Source organism: Halictus rubicundus, chromosome 5, assembly GCF_050948215.1.
Source record: "Halictus rubicundus isolate RS-2024b chromosome 5, iyHalRubi1_principal, whole genome shotgun sequence".
Taxonomy (NCBI): domain Eukaryota; kingdom Metazoa; phylum Arthropoda; class Insecta; order Hymenoptera; family Halictidae; genus Halictus; species Halictus rubicundus.
Window position 1 is genome coordinate 11,423,372 of NC_135153.1, and position 19,071 is coordinate 11,442,442.

The 19,071-nt window shown below is 44.8% G+C and overlaps 1 protein-coding gene across 2 annotated transcripts in view; it reads right to left on the bottom strand.

The window, feature by feature from the left end:
* Window positions 1-19,071, bottom strand: part of LOC143354385 (disintegrin and metalloproteinase domain-containing protein 10) — a 233,678-nt gene that overhangs the window by 101,995 nt on the left and 112,612 nt on the right. Inside the window, exon 5 of one of the 2 annotated variants that reach the window (XM_076788427.1) lies at window positions 14,303-14,338. The exons of the other annotated variant lie outside the window; for it this stretch is intronic. Within the exon in view, the coding sequence (XP_076644542.1) occupies window positions 14,303-14,338 (36 nt within the window). The remainder of the gene's footprint in view (window positions 1-14,302; window positions 14,339-19,071) is intronic. 2 annotated transcript variants of the gene reach the window in all.

The window sequence follows — 19,071 nt, forward strand, 5'->3', positions numbered from 1 at the left end:
TCAGCGTACACGGAGAGCAACTCGAGCTCTGATTCCACAGATATAACAGATCTACAATTGACCGGACAAGAAATATAAATCGGTCACAAGCCAGCCAAGTAGAAGAAGCTGATCACAGAATTCTGCGCAAGTAGAGCAAACCCGTGGGAGGTCAGCCATGTAGAATCAAATAATTCGCAGCCGAGGGTAGAATCTTTCGATCTCCAGTCCATCAAACAGCAGATTTATTGCGAACGATAAGAAGAGGGTTAACCTGACTGTGTTTTATTTGCCACGATTTTGAAAGAGTAATGAAACACCGGTCTCCCTTACATTTTCTTTTCAGGGTAGAGAGAGGTTCCTGCGGATTTTCGGGCACCGTGATCCCGGGGTAATTTATTCGAAAACACTGTAGTTCTTGGCGATCGGACGTTAGCATTGACAAAATCACCCCCCATGGACGAGGCGCCGTTTGGAAGGGAAACAAATTGGCGGCGATAAATCCTCGGAGAAATGGGGGAGAAAGCGTTACATACCGTGCGCGAGGGCCGACGTGGCGCGAAGGCCGGAGTAAGAAGCAATAACGACACAGCGAGAGAGAGGGGAGAGAGAGAGAGAGAGAGAGAGAGAGAGAGAGAGAGAGAGAGAGAGAGAGAAAGAGACGGAGAGGACAGCTAGACATAGGGGAACGAAAAAAGAGGGGGACTGGTAGGTCCAGCGGGGGTTGTAACTCCGAATCAATCTGAATCCTTGATATCGCACGAAAGCAATAACAGGATTCTACGGCCTCGTTTTTCGCTTAACGGAGAATCCAACGGTCGGCCGTTACTTTACCCCGGTCGACCCTCCGCCGACGTTACTGGTTTCTGTATCGACGTTTCCTTTTTGAAACCGGCCCACCCTCGCGCGCCGGATAAGATATGGGCTTGACCACGTCGTATAAAAATGTCGTAACGTTCCCCCTTTTACGATACCGGGAAAGCTCTTCACCGCCGCGTGTAGAAGCCACGATATCCCGAAGGGACAAAATGTAATTCCCTGGCTGACCAGAGGGACACAGAGAGAGAGAGAGAGAGAGAGAGAGAGAGGACATCGGGACTGGACTTGATTGATACGCAAAAAGCCTGGTCAAAGGTGACGGTCACAGACAAAAAAGAAGGGACTCGTAGCTTCTACTCATCAATTTCGATTGATACAGGAGAGTCAAGGAAACCTCGTGGTTTGGCGAGATCGCACAGTTTCCCCAGGGTTCTCGGTAGTTCGGGTCAACAATATTCGCGACGTCGTCAGAGGCCACATTGAATTGACCCGGTTCCACCAGCCTCTCGAACTGCGACCGACTATTCCCATAAGAACCTTCCAGACGATTCAACGAATCAATAAGGCAATCAGGGCTTTTCAGACACATTCTCGCTTTCCCAACCCCCACGTAGCCTCCTAAGCGCGTCACTCCCTAGCACGCAGCGCATTGACAGACTTTCAATCACTATAAAAAAAAAAAAAAAAAACGAACAGCCACTCCGACGCCAATGAGAAAAATCTATCAGCCCTTTGGAATCGTTAATCCCGCGGCCGGGCGCGTTCTTTTAGCACAATTCCTTCACCTTCATCCCTCATCCCTCCTCGCCCCTCGATTCAATAGTTTTCACGATTACGGGTCTCGCAGTTGTAAGGAACGTAGCCGGGGACTCGCTAAGATGAGTTGAAGGTATTACGACGGAAGTGGCGGAAGGTCGTAAGGCCGGAACGATGTCATAACCCGAGGACGTAGCTATTTGCCCGTCTCTCTCTCTCTCTCTCTCGCTCCTTCCCTTCCACACCGATCGACTCATCGATTATTCCGGGACGACGCGAAGGTGTTTCTACCCCGGATGAAAATCCGGGGGTGGTGTGAGTCCTCTCCTCCCTCCGTTCAGTTAACAAAACGCAAACGAACAGTTCGCGCCTGATGAACAGCTCATAAATTTAAATCGGATTGTCGCGAGGGATTCTTTCGTCTCCGAGCGAACAAATCCACTGTTTTCACGGATGAAATATTATTTAAAATGTGAAAGATTCATTGTCCGACTACCAGCGATAACAAACTCATATTATACTGGCCGAGGATGATCGATTGCGCCCGACTTTAATCGCTCAAAAGCCTGGCAATATGCGGTTTATCTGTTTTCAAGTAGTGTAGATTAATAATTAATTGCACTAGACATTTCCCAAGATTGTTATGCTTGTTAGATATGTAGCAAAAGTAGTAGTAGTTGATTATATTGATTGCGATGCCTTTAGAAGCTACAAGTTGCGATAATGTGCTTGGAAGTGGAGTTTAAGTAGTGTAAGTCAATAATCACCGTCAGAAAAAACTTTTTGAGGTACATTGAGCAGTATAGGTCACTCATATGCATCGCAATCATGTCTGTATGCATACAAGTTGAATTAATATGGTTCCAGTAGTAATTTATGTAGTACAAGTCAATGATTTCGGTTGCGAAGTTATTTCCAAGATCACTGACATACTTTCCACCCAGTCTAAGTAGTATAGATCAATAATGTCAATGGTAATCATGTTTATAAAGTATATCGGTAGAAACAATACCGTTCCAACGTAAATTTAAGTGGTACAAGTCAATAGTTTCAGCTCTAATGTAACTTTAAACGGCTCCACCGAGGAACATCGGACCGTTCGATGAATATAAGTGATGCACCCCGTCAGAGAGTTCCGGCTTCAAGTAGCAGAGCGTTCAGACGCGATTTCATCGGTGGAAATAAATACCGTCGATCCATCATCAAGACAAATCGTTGTAAAGACAGTATCGCGTATTCGCCGGGAAGCGTGGATAATTAAAATGCATATAAATGAGAACCCGCTCCGGCGAACTTCTCGCAGTTATGAAATGAAGCTTAATATTTTCTAATTTTCTCTTCATCCCTCTGTCGGCAGCCCGATAAAACTTTCGCGCTCGCTCTCTCGCGCTGATGTTGTAAAGTTTCCCCGAGCCGGGTATATGTACAACGAGCATCCGGCCGGTTGAAATCCGGCCGAGCTGCGTAGATTTTTAAAGGTGTTTCACGGTGGCAGCCAAAAAGCATCACAGCGGAATCATCGACTGGATTTAAAGTTTTCGCGCGAATTCTTCGCCTGCGAAAAAATAAAGAACACCGTCCATTCTTGTTTTTGATAAATCAGTGGTTTTTTTTCGATCTCGCGAGTCGAGTTCGCTGGAACGGTGATAAAAATCGGGGGAATATTCGCGAGATATAATAATGCGCGCGGAGGAAATTCATGTTGAACATAAATCGGCAGAGTCGAAAATTCGGAACACGGATTTCGCATCTGCTCGTTACACCGTGTTTTTATCCGACACGGGTCCGTTTTTCATTATTTTTAATAATAGCGTTCTCCCATCGACGACCCCGATCGCTCGGCCCCGAAATTTAATTGGGATCGGGTGCCGATGATCGCGAGAACACGCCGCCGCGCCGCTCCCCGTTTTCCACTAATTAATTCAAAGCAAGCGGCAACAACACACCCGTGTTCATTTGCAAACGGAATTTTAACGCTGGAAATCTGCTCCGATCCTCTCGGAAACGGTTTGGTGTCGCTCTCTTCTCTCTCTCTCTCTCTCTCTCTCTCTCTCTCTCTCGCTCTCTGCATCGTCGCGATTGTTCAACGTCCGCCGTGAGCATTCCGCCCGCGGAATTATTTATCAGGGGGCCGTGATACTTTGAAAACAATTCAAAATTTATACCGGTAACTTATGGCAAGATTGCGCTCCTGAGGGGAAAACTTCCGGCTCGCGGAAGACGTATCTCCCAACTCGGACAATGTGTCTTCTGACTGCGAACAAATAGGTCTCAACTTCGGGAAGACGCATCGTCGTCAACGTAATGCGATGTAAATCTGATACTGATGTCCCCGTCGCGTTTAATATTTCTTCTGCCGTGGCAAAACTTTCCGACGGAATCGCCGATAAGGCCCGCCACCCTGAAATATTACGCAGAATATCTCTCCGCAATCGTAACCATAAACGATCGCCAAACTTTCCGTTTCGTTTCGATGTTTAATCGAATTTTTCGCCGCGTGCTTCTCTGCTATCATCATTTATTAATGCAAAAAATTCATGCTCCGATAAACCCGCTGCTAATGTATTAAAATCGACATACCGAATGAATTTAAACATTTTTGATAACATCACTGCTCGACTAATATCATTAAAAACATTTTCACGCCTTGCCGAGCACTTGAATTATTCTATTAAAAAAACTTGGAACGAGAGTGAAGACTGTAAGGCCGTAATAAAAATCAAAGCAAGTGAGAGAATATTGAGCATATGGAAGATTCTAATGGACCAATGTCGTTGAAAACATTTTCACATGTAGCATTTAAACTGACACGAAAAATAATTGTGATCAAGATTGAAGAATGTAAAGACGTATAATACTAACAATAAGAAAATGAAGAAGAACGTATTGTTTCGAATAGGTATATCCGGACGGTGTACGGTTTTCTGAGGACAATAGGTTCTTTGGCAGTCACGTAGGGAGATTTTGATTAAGATAAACAGCAGGACACGTATTCGTCGTATCGGTGATAAACGTCACGGATGGACGTCTAATTCGCCGGCAAACAGTCTCTGATATCCTAGTAATGTTTGGATATTGTGCCGGCCAGCAATTGCACTAATGGACCGGCCGGCTAATTAGTTGGATCGGGATACCGGTATTACTTCGGCGGTCTATTGGAACGGTCGATGCAACCAGCAATTAGTACATTGGCCGACCACCAGTCTTTTATGCGTCAATATTCCGCCGGGGAAGATTCATTTACTCATTACTATAAAACGCGATCTCCGCCTTCTATCGCCGGGCTATCCGATTACCTTCGCCCAGCAGTTTCTCTTCCTCCTTTTCTCTTGCCGAGCAGGATCGATCTCCACCGACACTTTTTGCTCGGCGCCCGCAAACTCCCAGAAATATCGCCGTGATTTGATAGACGGTAATTCAGTCTCCGAATTGAAATCCTTAATTCATACCGGATCGCACGAAGTAATAGCAGGAATATTCACAGTGCGGACAGTGGTTTGCCAAATACGTTGTCACGTTGTTGATGAGACATTTGAGATGCTCCTGTATAACGTGTTCTCCTTATTTATTTTTCACCTAGCGTGAGTTAGTTTAAGTTAGTGACAGTTTCAGGTTGTCAACGTGTTTTAAATGTGTTATTTGAAATCATTGGACTGCAATTCATTGTATATGTCGTGCTTTTACGCGCTTTCAATTTTTATGAACGGTTTTAATGGAGACTAAAAATTTCAAAGACCGATTAAGAAACGTCTTCTTCTCTCGTCTCCAACTAGACAAAATCCTCCACAACGAGTACAATTATTAATCATCTCAGAGTTACTATAAAACGGCCAATGAGTTAAAACTTTTCTCTCGCCTCCAATCAAGCAAAATCCTCCAGAATAATCAACCATCTCGCAGTCGTCATAAATGAGCTCACTAACTTCTAAAATTCGCGATGCTCACAGTCGAACGATTCCCAATTCGCGATTCACACTGAGCAGATAGCGCCAGCCTTAATTCGCACTCGTTCTAGCATAAACGATCGTAGTCCCGTTAAAAAACAAGCAAGGCAACAGTCTGGAATAGGGACGATCGTAACCGTCGAACAAAGTTCTTGTTCCCCGAGTGACTGTATCGAGAGGCGCGACCTGATTCCTGGGTAGGAATCAAATTTCAGGGGAAGAAAAGCGTCGTTAGGGGCAAGAGGGGTGGTTCGGTGTCGTTGGAGGGTCCCGTCGAAGCGTCCATTTTCCCGATGGATACACTCGATCCCGGTTAGAACGCCAGTTCCTCGTCATCGACCCCATTCTTTACCGTGAATTTATAAGGTTCGCGACGATTGGCGATCATTCTCGTTAAACCGTGCCCTTGTCCCCCTGAAGGGGGGTCGATAGGAGGTGACGGGGGACCACCTGGGGAATCTCTCACAGATATAGGGAAATTTATCGCGGGCCGATATTACCGGCAGCCGTGAGCCGGTTCGATAAAGGTCGGTCGCGACAGTACGCCACCCTTTCGCACCTTTCACGGGTTTAATGTGTTACCACCGGCCCGTCGCCGTTATTAACCCGTCCTGCACCCTCACGGGAACCATACCCGTACCCTACCTGACCCTCCTGAATCTCCACACTTGCTGCTGTTTCATATTCTGTTACATAAAGTAAGTTTTACTTGAATTTAAGTAGTATAGGACAATGGTATTGTCGACATGTAGATTTTCAGGCAGATAGTGATTAAACTATAACTTTTTTATCTATTTAAACTAGGTGAGATCATAGAAGAACGTTCCGATGATAAAGTTAGCTTCATTTTGAGTAGTACAAGTACATACATTTTCAGAATAGTAGCATTCACATTACAATCCTTTTGGTATGTACAATAATAGAAATAATTGAGTGTTACCACGACGCCATTATTAACCCACTGTGCACCCTCTCTGTACCCTACTCGTACCCTACCCGACTCCCTTGTACCTTGAACATCCGTTTTGTCCTATTGTCGTCGCACCGAACACCGGATTGTTTACCGTCTGCCTCGATTATTATTTCGACTCTGGCGAAACGTGGCCCGGACAGCTTACGAATCGCTTGGCAGTGAAGTTGCAATTTATGCGAGCAATTTTTTGGCGGCCAGACACCCTCGCACCCACTCCCCTTCTCCTCTAGACTGCTATCGATTCGCCGAGAGACCGCCTCGCGAAACCGCATTCTGTCTCGGAGAATTGTTTCCAAGAAAGTTTTCGACTCCCGGGGAAAATGGCGCGACGAATATGCTACTGGTTCGTTCGATCGATCGATCTTTGACGGGATGATCTCCTCGGGAGATGGAATCTCGGGGATTGGCAGGACGGATTTCGGAAATGCCGGCCTCAATCGAACAGATCGATATTATTGGTAATTGCTGTATTGCGATGAAATCGCGTTGGTAGGGTGGTTCCAGTAGTATGGCTTGATAATATCGGTGGAATGTTGTCGTGCCACGATACTGTGTTGCATATTATTTTCTGCAGGCGTTGGCTAAATTGTGGAAGGTGCTAATGCCTGCCGTAAGCTGCTTTTGGGAGTGATTTAGGGAAATTGCAGGTTTTGATCTGTTTAAGTAGTGGAGCTCGATTATATTGCCTACACGTTTGTACCTGAGTACGTAATTACTGTTAGCAGACTGTAGATAGTGTAACTGAGCGAGAATGGACCTAATTCTCGTTTAGAAACAGTTGCACTAGATTTTCAAAAATTTGAATATACGTCCTAAGTAGTACAAGCCAGTGATATAGGTGGAATATCGTCTCAGGAGAGAACTGAAGTGTTTTCTGGTTGTTTACACGCACGACTTCGCCAATGGATGCCGGTAATATGCTTCAGGAAGCTGCTCCAGGGAGTATTTTACTGAAATTATGTTGTTTGATCTATCTAAGTAGAATAGCTCCACGATGTTGTCTACAAGTTTGTTCCCGAGTCCCAGGATTATTATTGGAAGACTGTGAGCGGTATAATTATGGCAGAGTGCAGAGAATTCTTGTTCAAAGACAACTCCATTGCTTTCTCTACATTTGAATATGCATTTTAAGTAGTGCAAGGCAATAATATTCGTCCTATTCTCTTAACAAGATTATAGAACTTTCACTATTTAACCTGGCAATAATAGATCATCTTTAGAGTGTGATGAATGTTACAACTTCTCAAAATTCATTAATTAACTGCATTGACGCTAATAATATTAAATTATATATACGATATTTTTAAGGATGCAACAAATGTTACAACCCCTCCAAAATTCATTAACCGACAATATTCGATTCCCTCGTACTATCGCAAATAGAAACAGTAAGGTATTTACTCACAGACTAGTTCGCATACTTTTCCCCCCGGCTCGTTAATCATGCCGCATTGCTGCTTTCGTTCGCGTCACGCAAAATTGTCCCGTTTCAATGTGTCCATCATCAACGCTCACTTTCGCAGTCCGTTCTTTATTCCATTAATTCCAGAATACGCGATTATACCCCACTAGACACGACATAGATACGCGCTAATAATACGAATAATAAGAATGGTCGCGATATCGCCTCTCGCATTAGCGCGCAAATAACACGTTCGGGAACACGCGATCGTAATAGCGATGGAGCTATTGTTAGCATCGTTTCCCGATGCTTGCCAGAATTAAAGAATAAATACGAAAGCACCTTATAGAAAATTCTATGAATCCGTGAACATTTAGAGACGCGCTCGCAACCGCGGTGGGAACGATACTAATTTCCCTCGAAGGTCGAACCCCCTCACGGCAGAAAAACACGCCGCGATAAACACGAAGGCGCGAAGATAATTTACGATCTCCAGACATTTCACTGGTCTCGAACTGAGAATCGACCTATTCACGTGTCGTCCTTTTTTGCTACGAGGTTCTCGAGGTAGCCGAGGACAATAGAAAAAGCGACAGTGACCCAGCTTTCGTCCAATGCTTTCAAGATTTTGGGTCAAAAGACGTGGCAGAAGCAGTTTGGAAACGTTCAAATTGCTCACAAAATATACAGAATTTTTTCCAAAATTGTTCTCCCTGCACAGAGTCAAATTTCAGTATTAATATTTTTCACCAGGCTATTACACAATCTCCAAATAGTTTTTAACAGAGCAATTGATATAACTTTGAATGCGTTCAAATTGCTCAGAAAAATAAATAGATTTTTTAAAAACATTCTTTTCACTGACAATCAAATTTCAGCATCAATATATGTTGTTTTTTTGGTAAACAGAGCACGCTGATATGAATTTACGCATGTGGTATTAATTTTCAAAGCTGGACACAATTTCCGGGATAAGATTTTCTTACGAATGTCTTTTCAATGACCACAATTTTTGTTGAAGTTCACGGGGTTTGAATAATGGTCCCAGGTTTTCAAAGGGTTGCGTAGGTGACGGGCCAGCTTGCGGGGGGTCCGCTGGTTAAAATACAGCAGAAACAATGGGGATTTCAGCGGGCAGAGTGTCGCGGCGTCCGCATAACTAACCGGCGCGCCCCTAATCCCATCGATGTCTGAAGTTCCGAGCGACTGGAAGCGATTAGCAGGACCAGGGTGTCCGATCGATTGGTGGCCGCGACCACGAACAACGAAATTTCCCTATGAAAAACAGGCTTTCGGGGTGTGTTGCGAATTTCCGTGCAGTCGAGCCCCATAAATCCTGTGCAGCCGCGGGAGCTAACGGTAGTTTCAGAAGCTTGTACTTCGGCAGCGGAGAGCTTTTCGCAAATTCCCGCCGATAGAGAGCGGGCTGGAAGCTCGTCCCCGCTGGCATAAAAAGAGGGGTAAAAACCGGGGAGGGAAACCCCCTGTTCCTTTTTTTTTTCGCTCACGGTCTCTTTCAAGCGCACAGGCAACTAGCCATAACTCAATCGAGCTTGCTCGCCTCGAAACGTTTCCCGGCGAGATTTCCCCCGGTCGTCTCGAGCCGGTATCTCCTTGTAACGATGGCTGCTCCGACAGAACCAAAATGGACGCTTATTGAATCCCCCCCCCCCCGCCTCGTCTGTCGTTGTGTATTTCGAAATCCACGCGCCACGACAATTTGACAGACGGTTATTTCGATTTTCATGGGTCCGCCAGGGCAATCCAACCTCTATCCACGCGTTTCAATGAAACTTTTTGACGTTTCTGTGTTGCCGCGTGAACTGACGCGACGACGACCTGTGTGATACTCTACATTTCCCCCTCTCCTCCCCCAGCCCCGCCCTTCGCCACGTTTCGTTTCTCGGAATCGGTTTGTCAAACTTCGCGTCGTTGTTTTATTGAATTCGATTCCTGGCTAATCTGCGGGCATCCGATGCCCCGTGAAACTCCGTGTTTTCGAACCGTGCTCGAGTATGTTTGTCTAGAGGGTGATCAAGAAATGGGGGACCGTGTGGAACATGTGTTTTCTTGGCGTGGAGACACAGTGAAAATTTGTTTGTCCACTTGCGAACACGTTTAGAAAGTATACGTGCTTGGTGCGTGACAGTATTTGGTGTACAGGACGTTTAAAAAATGTGGGACTATCTGAAACGTGTACGTTCGTGATATAAGAATTGATTACACAATTCTAGAACAGCCTATGAATCCATTGAAAGAAGAACAAGTGCTTCGTTCGGGTTCATTCGTTTTGTGAATCTACAGAACGTTAAAAAAATGCGGGATAGTGATGATGAAAAGACAAATAGAAAAATGATTCACCTACTTATAATATAATTATTCTCCTGTCATCTTACAATCATATTGAGAGAAATAAACGAGCGGTCGATTCGTAATGTTTAGGAATGTACAGGACGTTTAAAAAATATGGTTCCGCTGCAATTTCAGTTTGCATTGATATTGTACATCACTTTCTAATTTGTACTTGTATTGTAACTACCCACGATGCGAATGACGTCACATATTTTAAAGGGCCCTATACATTCGAGAACACTGTTGAGCATCCGTTTCTATGTATTACAGCCAGTCTAACGAGTCCCGCAAGCTTCCAGACAAGTTCCGAAGCAGACCCGAGACAAATCGGAGAATCAAAGTATAAAGTACCAAAACTTCCCTACGTATAGAAACCAACGCATTTAATCGGTCTCCGGTGATTGTTAAAAGAGCTCGAGTCGCTGGCACTGCGATATCGTCCCGTCGTTGCATAATTATTGCCAGGGAGTTTCGACAATTAAAATCGCGGGCTGGTTCGACGAAGCGCGACGAAAATAGGCGGGCAAGAATTCGCACAGTATATCCGCGGGATGTTTCGCGTGATTAAGGAACGCGAAAGATTAACGCTCGCAGCACTCGTTTTGCGGGGAACTCGGTGTAGTCGTATTGATTTTCTACGGGCGTGTCAGTGAATTGAACGCGCGGGAGATATCGAGCCGGTTCTTTTTTAAAATTTTTTTTCGTTATCAACTTGTAAATCAAGGAATATTACGTTCGGCCCCGCGCCGCCAACCCAGGCGGCGACGAGACACGCCCGGTAAATAATAAATTAGCGGGAAAAATTCAATCCCGTTGTCGAATGTGTCGAACGCGGCTGCTGGAAGTTCAATCTCTCTCTCTCTGTCTCTCTTCCTCTCTCTCTGACTGGCGTTAGTCGATAAAAACATTCCGGTGAAAAAAGATAATGCGTCGAAGGGTAATGGAGGCGGACAAATAATTGATAATGTTGGCTTGTTGAAAGCGAGACGTCGATTTTCGACGGTCGACTCGCCGAACCACGAAAATGATTGATAAACCCGTACACGTAACGATATAAATAGAATTTCGTTCGCCTCTCCATCGGTGAAATAACGTTACGATTTTTCCTTTTTTTTTTTAAATTGTGTAAGCAGCTAGATTTTCTGCTGATGTTATTTCACCGGTTCGATGGTCGAGGAATAATTCCCATCGGATCGTAGCGGCGGCATCAGCATCGGTTCTAGTTTCAATTAGTCAAATTAGATGGATAATAATTTTAATTGGCAAAAAATATAATCTCGTTCCGACCTTAATCATCTTAAAGTGGCTTCGCCGGCTACCGCCTCGTAGACGAAGACGCAGCACCAGCAGCAGCAACGGCTATTGGTTTTTATTGCTGTCTCGCGATCAGGACAATCCCGAACAGAACGAACGAGCGGCAGCGGAGCCCGGTAGAAAATAATTTATTACTGGCCAGGCGACATATCACCCGGCCGCGATTACCGAGGAGATTTGCTTTAATCACGTTATAAAACATGCGTAATAACCGACCGCGCACGAACGCGATATTTCAATTTATAAAACGAATCTAACGCTCTTCACCTCGATGCCACGCTCATTATCGATAAGCTATCTAGATAAACGTCACGGTGAAATTAAATGGGACGTCATGTTAAATGACAGCGGGAACGATTTTCTTTTCGAATTAAATCTTCATCGTCCTGCCAATGAAAAACGACCAAAAACCCCCGATAGATCCACTTAAAGATAATCATTTTAAGCCTGCGATATCTGCTGCGATTTCAAATGCGAGAAGTCTGTGAAATTAAACCGTGTAAGTAGTACAGGTCGATGAATGAAATCTCCGATCCATCAATATGAAACGACCGACCGAAGACCCTCGATAAAACCATTTAAAAATAATGATTTCAAATTGTATAAGTCTGCAATATCTACGACAATTTTAAACGCAAAAAGTCTGTAAAATTAAATTATGTAAGCAGTACAGGTCAATATAATACGATTTTAGCAGCACAACGTTAAAACCGTAATTTTCCTTGTTGAACTAAATTTCTGCAGCGGCATGAATAAAGAAACAATTAATTAGGAAGGGTACCTTGGAACAATTAAACATTTAATACTTCCAGATATGTAACTCTAGAATATATATCACGATTCCAATCTCGAAGAGACTATAAAATTCGATATGTAAGTAGTGCAGATCAGTGATATGCGATTTTACTACCACAGCATTACGGTCGCAATTTTCTCCTCGATTTAAATTTTTCTTGTGGCTCGAATAAAAATAGTTGACCAATGTATGTCAGAACGTTTCAAAAATAAATGCCAAAAGATGCTTTTAGATGATCGTCACAATCTCAAGGAAACCGATTGTAAACGATATAAGTGGAACAGATCAACGGACATAACGCGAAAACCGTCGAAGCGCTTAAAAATTGAAGGAGGCGTTAAAAATGCATCGAGAATACGAGACATGAAATGCAAGTTGTACACGTCTGACAATATTGTCCGTTTCTACTGACGGCTGCGATTACTTGCGATAGAAGTACTATTTCGGGGCGGACCGAGCCGTTGTTAAAATCCAATTGCCTCAAAAACAAATCTCAGTGCAGTCGGAATGCTATTTACTTGTTCACTCGCTGTCTCACCCTCGCGCGTTCCTCGGGGGAACGTACACGCGAGTGTTCCGTAGAAAATCGAGCATCGTGTCCGGCGTAGACCGCGATATCTCGGTCGACTTAGCAAGTAATTTGCAAGATGCGGGGGCGGGGGTTGCACGGCGACGAGGGGCCGCCATCTCCGCCTTTTTCTCCGGCCCCCGGGCGAAAATAAATTGCATTTGGCCCGGGGTGACCCGAGTAAATGTCAGGAGAGACGCGACGACGACCTGGGAAGTATTTGTCAAAGACGCCCGGGGCATCGCGGGACCTGATGTACACTTCGCTTCCTCGGTGCTCCTTCGTCTTTGCCCTCCGCCCTCCGTACAACCCCGTCCCCACCACTTTTGGCCCTTATAGTTTATTTAAATTTCCGGGGAAACGCCATCGACGATGATTTCGAACGATGCTGTTCCGAGAACGACCACGAGTCGAGTGAACTGAAAATTAACAGGTATTCTGTTTTAGAACGGTGACGAATTCGATACTCTATCGATTCATGATACAAAAAGTAGGTCTTTACATTTAAAGAAATCAAGGCAAAATCTCCGAAACGCCTCCACTTACCAAAAAAATACATGCATTACATTATGTATCCCTCCAAACCATACAACTTTTGTATACAAAACAGTTTCGTAGAATATATACTTTAGAAGTTATTCAGGGTGAACAAGTTGCGTGGGTCACCCTGTATATTACATGCTCTATATGATAGTGAATATATATGCAATAAGCCAACAGAAAATAGTATTCCGATTTCTTAGTGAAAAATCCGAAAGAGGCTTAGAGACCGGCACTCGAGTTTCCGCGGTTTCTCAGTGATCGAGGTCAACAACTAGACGGTCGAGATCGTCTGCTGACGCTCCTTGGCCGGTATTTTTTTCATTACACGCTCCCCGACAATGAACGCGGGAACGATTCCGTCGGAACGATATTCCCCCGGCGACGTCGCCGTCAAAGAATCAGGCTCAGTCGGGTGGAACGGTTGTTTTGCCGGTATTTTTATTTAGTTTGCGTGCTCCAGCTGAAAATGCATAAAACAGAAAATACCGCGTGATGGGATTCAAGATCAAAGCAAACGGAATTACGGGAGAATTTCTATCGTGGTTTTTCAGTTTCCCTTTGAGCCGCGTCTCCGGCCTTCTGTCGTGCTTTTCTCTTCGCCGTTTCTCGTCTCTCGTTCTCGCTATTTCTCTCTTTCTCTGCAGCAGAGTGTGCCGCTCCAACTCCGCGAAATAGTGATTCAAGAGAGCGAGGTTCGGATCTTTGTTTTGCCCGACGCGGCTGCGACGCCGGAAAATGACGGCTCGAGAAATCGACAATATTTTCTGGTCGGAATTGACGGTGGAGGATTCGTAAGTGGCATACCAATCCCGGAGAATGAAGAACCGTCGCGGAAACTTCTTGTAGGCTTACTTACAGCGTGACTGGAATGATAAGAGCCCTTGACACTTACCTGGAACAAAAGAATTCAAGGAAAATGTTAGTATCCGCACATTTTATATATTTATTCTTCATGAAAATGAAGCGACAGAAACGTGTAATGTGTATTCAATGTTGAAACATCATCGTGAAACAAGTAGTACAAGTCAATAATAACGATGTACATGCATTTCCGGGACAATATTGAAATTACAATCCTGTTTGTACGTGAAATAATATAAATCATAGACTAGCGATACAATGAGAAAATTCGCTTAAATTAAAGTAGTGTAGATCAATGATAATGGCTCAATATACAATCCCAGGATAATGGCATTCGAATTACAATCGATTTTGTATGTGAAATAATAGAAATCACAGAAGAGCAGTACAATGGCCAAATTAGTTTAGATAGAAGCAGCACGGGTCAATAATACCGGTGACACATAGATTTCCCGCGTAGCAACGATGGGAATCGTAATCCTCCCAAGTAGCATAGATCAATAACAGTGCTCACAGTTTGGTCGCCAAGAGTACCACTGAATATGCCAACGGACAATATATAATTTAAGTGATGCAGGTCAACAAATATCGAGCCAGAATCTCTCGAATCTATGTATACCGCGCTTGTATGCATATTTTAAGTGGCTCGAATCAATTACATCGATCAAAGAACAACCGGTGGCGGATGTTATCGCGCGGAATCTATCAGAATCTTGAATTCCAGTGGTGCAGGTCAGTGATACCGTCTGTCGGTTGGAGCGTTTCTAAAGACGCCGGGAAATATCTTTAGACATGGGGGAAGGTTGCAGGCTGGGGGACAGTCGGAAAGTTGCGAAATCGACAATATGCACGCCGACATCCCCATTATTCTCCGCAGCCGCCCTCCTCCGGGAGAACGGCTGGGGTGGTGAAACTCCAAATTGCAGATTGGAAATTCTCCGGCAGCGGGATGATCGCGGCAGCTCCTTCTGAGAAACCCTGCCCTCTCCCTCTGCCATCCCCTCCCCGTCGAGCTGAGAGGGATTCTCACCCTCTGGTTCGGCTGATAACGCCAGCCACCGAACGATCTTGGCGCCACCGCCCCACCTGGTGCCTCCTCTCTGCCTTCTATACCCTCGCACACACACACACACACACACACTAGCAACTTTCCCAATAAATCCCTGTCACTTCGAGTAACTTCCGCGATCCCTGTCGAACCCTTCAACTTCCCCCTTTCGGTTATTTATCTGCACGGGGGCCTGCGGGGCCGACGACTTAGCGAGATGCTCTCTGACCTTGACGCCCGTCAATGCCCTCGGACTATCCCCCTTCAACCGGATTTCCAGGACGTGCCAAGGCGACGGGTACGTCTTCGACATCTTGGCCAAAATGCCGATTATTATTGTGGCTATACCATGTTTGAAGTTTGAACTTGATTGTTTGTGAGTTTGAAAGCTGATTAATTTTGTTGGTTCGGAATGAATGGTTTAAGGAGGTTTTTCATAACGCGTGATTTGGGCAAGTTTGAAAATGTTTACGAGGGATTTGGGAACTTAAAAATGCCCAATCCCGATTGAAAGGGTTGTTTTGATGGGGTTCAAACGTATCGTCGCGACAATTGCGAGTAAACCGATGAAACGTCCGGCCGAGAACGCGGATTCGAGGGCGATGAAATCGTTTGAGGATTAATGAATATTTAATTCGCGTAGCGCGTTATTTAAATGACAGATAAATTTCGGCGCTTACCGGATGGCCCCCGAATCACCGACGGAGGGAGACCTTTAATGGAAGTTTCCGGTGGATTTATTCAACGGCAATTACGATATATTGGAAATCGCCGGAAAAACTGATGCCTCGTGTCATTACTAGTTGATGGATCGTTCAATATGCATTTTCCCGGGTCTTCGTTCGACATTCATAGAACGCGGGGGCGGCTGCAGCGTGGATAATAAAAAGAGGAGAGAGACAGACGTACGATGAAAAAGGAGAAGGGGGGGGGGGGGAAAGGCGGGAAAAAACAATTATTCGCGCTAGCGCGCTTCTGCTTTGTTAAATTTTAATCAGTTCATCAAACCGCGGTGCCTTTTTCAGGTTTGACGGGCCGCGGTTGAAAAAGTGAAACGAAGTCCATGGGAAATATCGTCGGACGCAATTTGTCGACTCGGATTAGATTACAGAACATTAAAAAGTAATGTAATCTCGGCCGGGGGGAATAAAACAAACAGGGTCGGCGAACTTTTCGACAAGCCAATCCCGCGCCTCTCCGGTTGGTCTATACTCGCGAACGAGCGTACCAAACGTGATTAGGTTCCCTAAACAAGCGGGGGATCGTTCGGCGAACCATCTAATTTGCCCCATGAATGATTTATCCGGCACGGGCAAATTGGTCCCCGGTTTCGAATGGACTCCGGAACCGTTCCTAATGAAAAAGCCGATCCTAGGGTAACTAACGTTGCTCCGATGGCCGGTTCGGTAAATTCGCAGGAAACATTTTTCTCACAGCGGCCGCGCCGAGGAGCGTCCCGCGGCGCGGACCAGGAACGAGCAACGATTCGTTTAAGAATTCATGCCCCCGTCTCCAGAAACACGAGCTACGCAAACGATTTCACGAATTTTAAACTCGCCAGCGGGCGTACCTGGCCGCGGAGACGTCTCCTCGGCGAAATTCACCACGGAATTTGTCAAATTACGGCATCTCCGAGTGTATCTTGTCGGAGAGTACCCCTCGCAACATCCAGAGCCGGCCCCCGTGAAATGCAAAATTACGAGCACCCGATGTAATTCGTCGAATGAAACGACCAACGAATTCTACGAATAAAAGATTAACCCTGGCGACAAGTGAGCACACGCTCGATAAAATGATAATTTCATGGAAATTTTCGATCGTTTCACCCGCAGGAATTTTCTTAACCCTCTCGTTCATCCCTCGTGTCAATTTACATGTTCATGTTATTTACGAACGATAGCGGTCGTGTTAGTTTAATCGTGCCTCGTGTTGCCACAGTGTTCCATTTCTTAATTTAGTTCATGACAGAAACGAATGGACCAAATTCAAAACAGTAGAAACATTTAAAGAATTTGTATTATTTTCGACTGACTAGAATTATTAGAAAAATAAATAAATTTCTGTGCAGCTTCTGTATGTAGCAATGAATGCAGACAATTCTTATGTTGCTGAAAAGTCCGCAGTCCTGTGATGAAGAACGAGGAGTTGTTTCGCAAATGTTGCGAAAAATGTACAGCAAGAAAATGTTGAAGGAAACAAGAACGGAAATAAATCTACACTGAATTCCTACCTACGAAGCATGTGAACGTGTGCGTTACCGTAAAAGAAACAGAAATTTCATGAAAGTATCTGTGGATGTTGAAAAGCAAGAAGACATCGTTCGTCAATGTCCCGGTGACAATGGAAGTTCTAGGAACATCGCCAGAATCGTTGCAGTAATGTTTCTAACGCAAGAAATTTTCAATAGAAAAATTGAGCATGCACGAATAAACTGTATAAATATGGGAAAAAGATTGTAGAGAACGAATGCTATATCGTTCTGTAAGAACCAAAGATCGCGTCGATGACCTAGGAAGACCGCAAGAATCATTTGAATAAAATAACGTTTTCAACGGAAAATTGAGCATGCAAGAATGGAGAAATGAACAGAATTGAAAAATGTTACCAAAGTAATCAATTATTTGCAAAGAATTTGTTTTGCATGTAAGGAGGCACCTTGAGTCATATTTTGCTTCACGAACCCTGGATTTCTATAAGAGGGGGATTGAAACTTTGCAGGAAAGATGGCAAACTGTCCTTGACAATGATGGAAATTATATAATAAATTAAGAAATAAAAACTTGAATTTACTAGAAAGTTTGTTTTAGATTTCATAACAATTGATTACTTATGGGCCCCCCTAATAGCATTTGTTCGGCAGGATGCGAGCATCGCGTCGCGCAGCCGATTAGGTATTATCGCAGCGGACAAAGGTAAATAACTTAGTGACGATCGCGAGGGAGCAATTGCGGGATCGGATGAACCGTTTCTGATTGAAAGCGGACTGCGGGCTTCCAGTTATTTTCGTTGTCGGTGACAAAGCGGCCGTGCCCGAGAGTCCAGGCAACGGCCGAAGCAACGAACAAACCGGACGCCGGTTGTTATCGCGCGTGTGTATCTGGAAAAAGCGGGACGTCCGACCACGCTTTCGATCAGATACGGTATTATTAATGCGAAAGAACATTTTAACGGGAACGGTTTATTTAAACGGGCGACCGGTACGCGAGACAATAAATTCTCTGTAAAAAAGAGGCGTTGGCAGCCACCGCCTATGGGGTAGCTGAAACGCGCGAGCGAGCGCAACCGGCGCGGCGGCGTGTTCGCGGGAACGCTCAATTAATCACGGCGTAATTACGGGCATCACGCGAGTTCGAGCCTGCGATCTGCTTCAACCGAACGGCGACGAATCTGAACAACGATAAACCTGTCGCCCCGATTTCGTCGCCACAGGGGTTGCCTACAATTTCTTTAAGCCCACCAGGCTTTATCGAGTCTGTCAGAAAAAGAGTCTACTCATGGTGTTCGACGAAAATTGAGGACTGCATTAACGTTGGAGGAAAACGCTTCAATCAAAAAGGTGCACAGAAATAAATTAATCCAAGAGTTTTTTCAAGTAGAATGGATTCATTTGATGCCAAACAGGAAGACAATTTTAGTGTCTGTGTCAAGTCAGACAATTGTGCACGTTGTGCATCAGCTACTTTTGTGTCTGAATTAGATAGAGATCCGTAGTCATA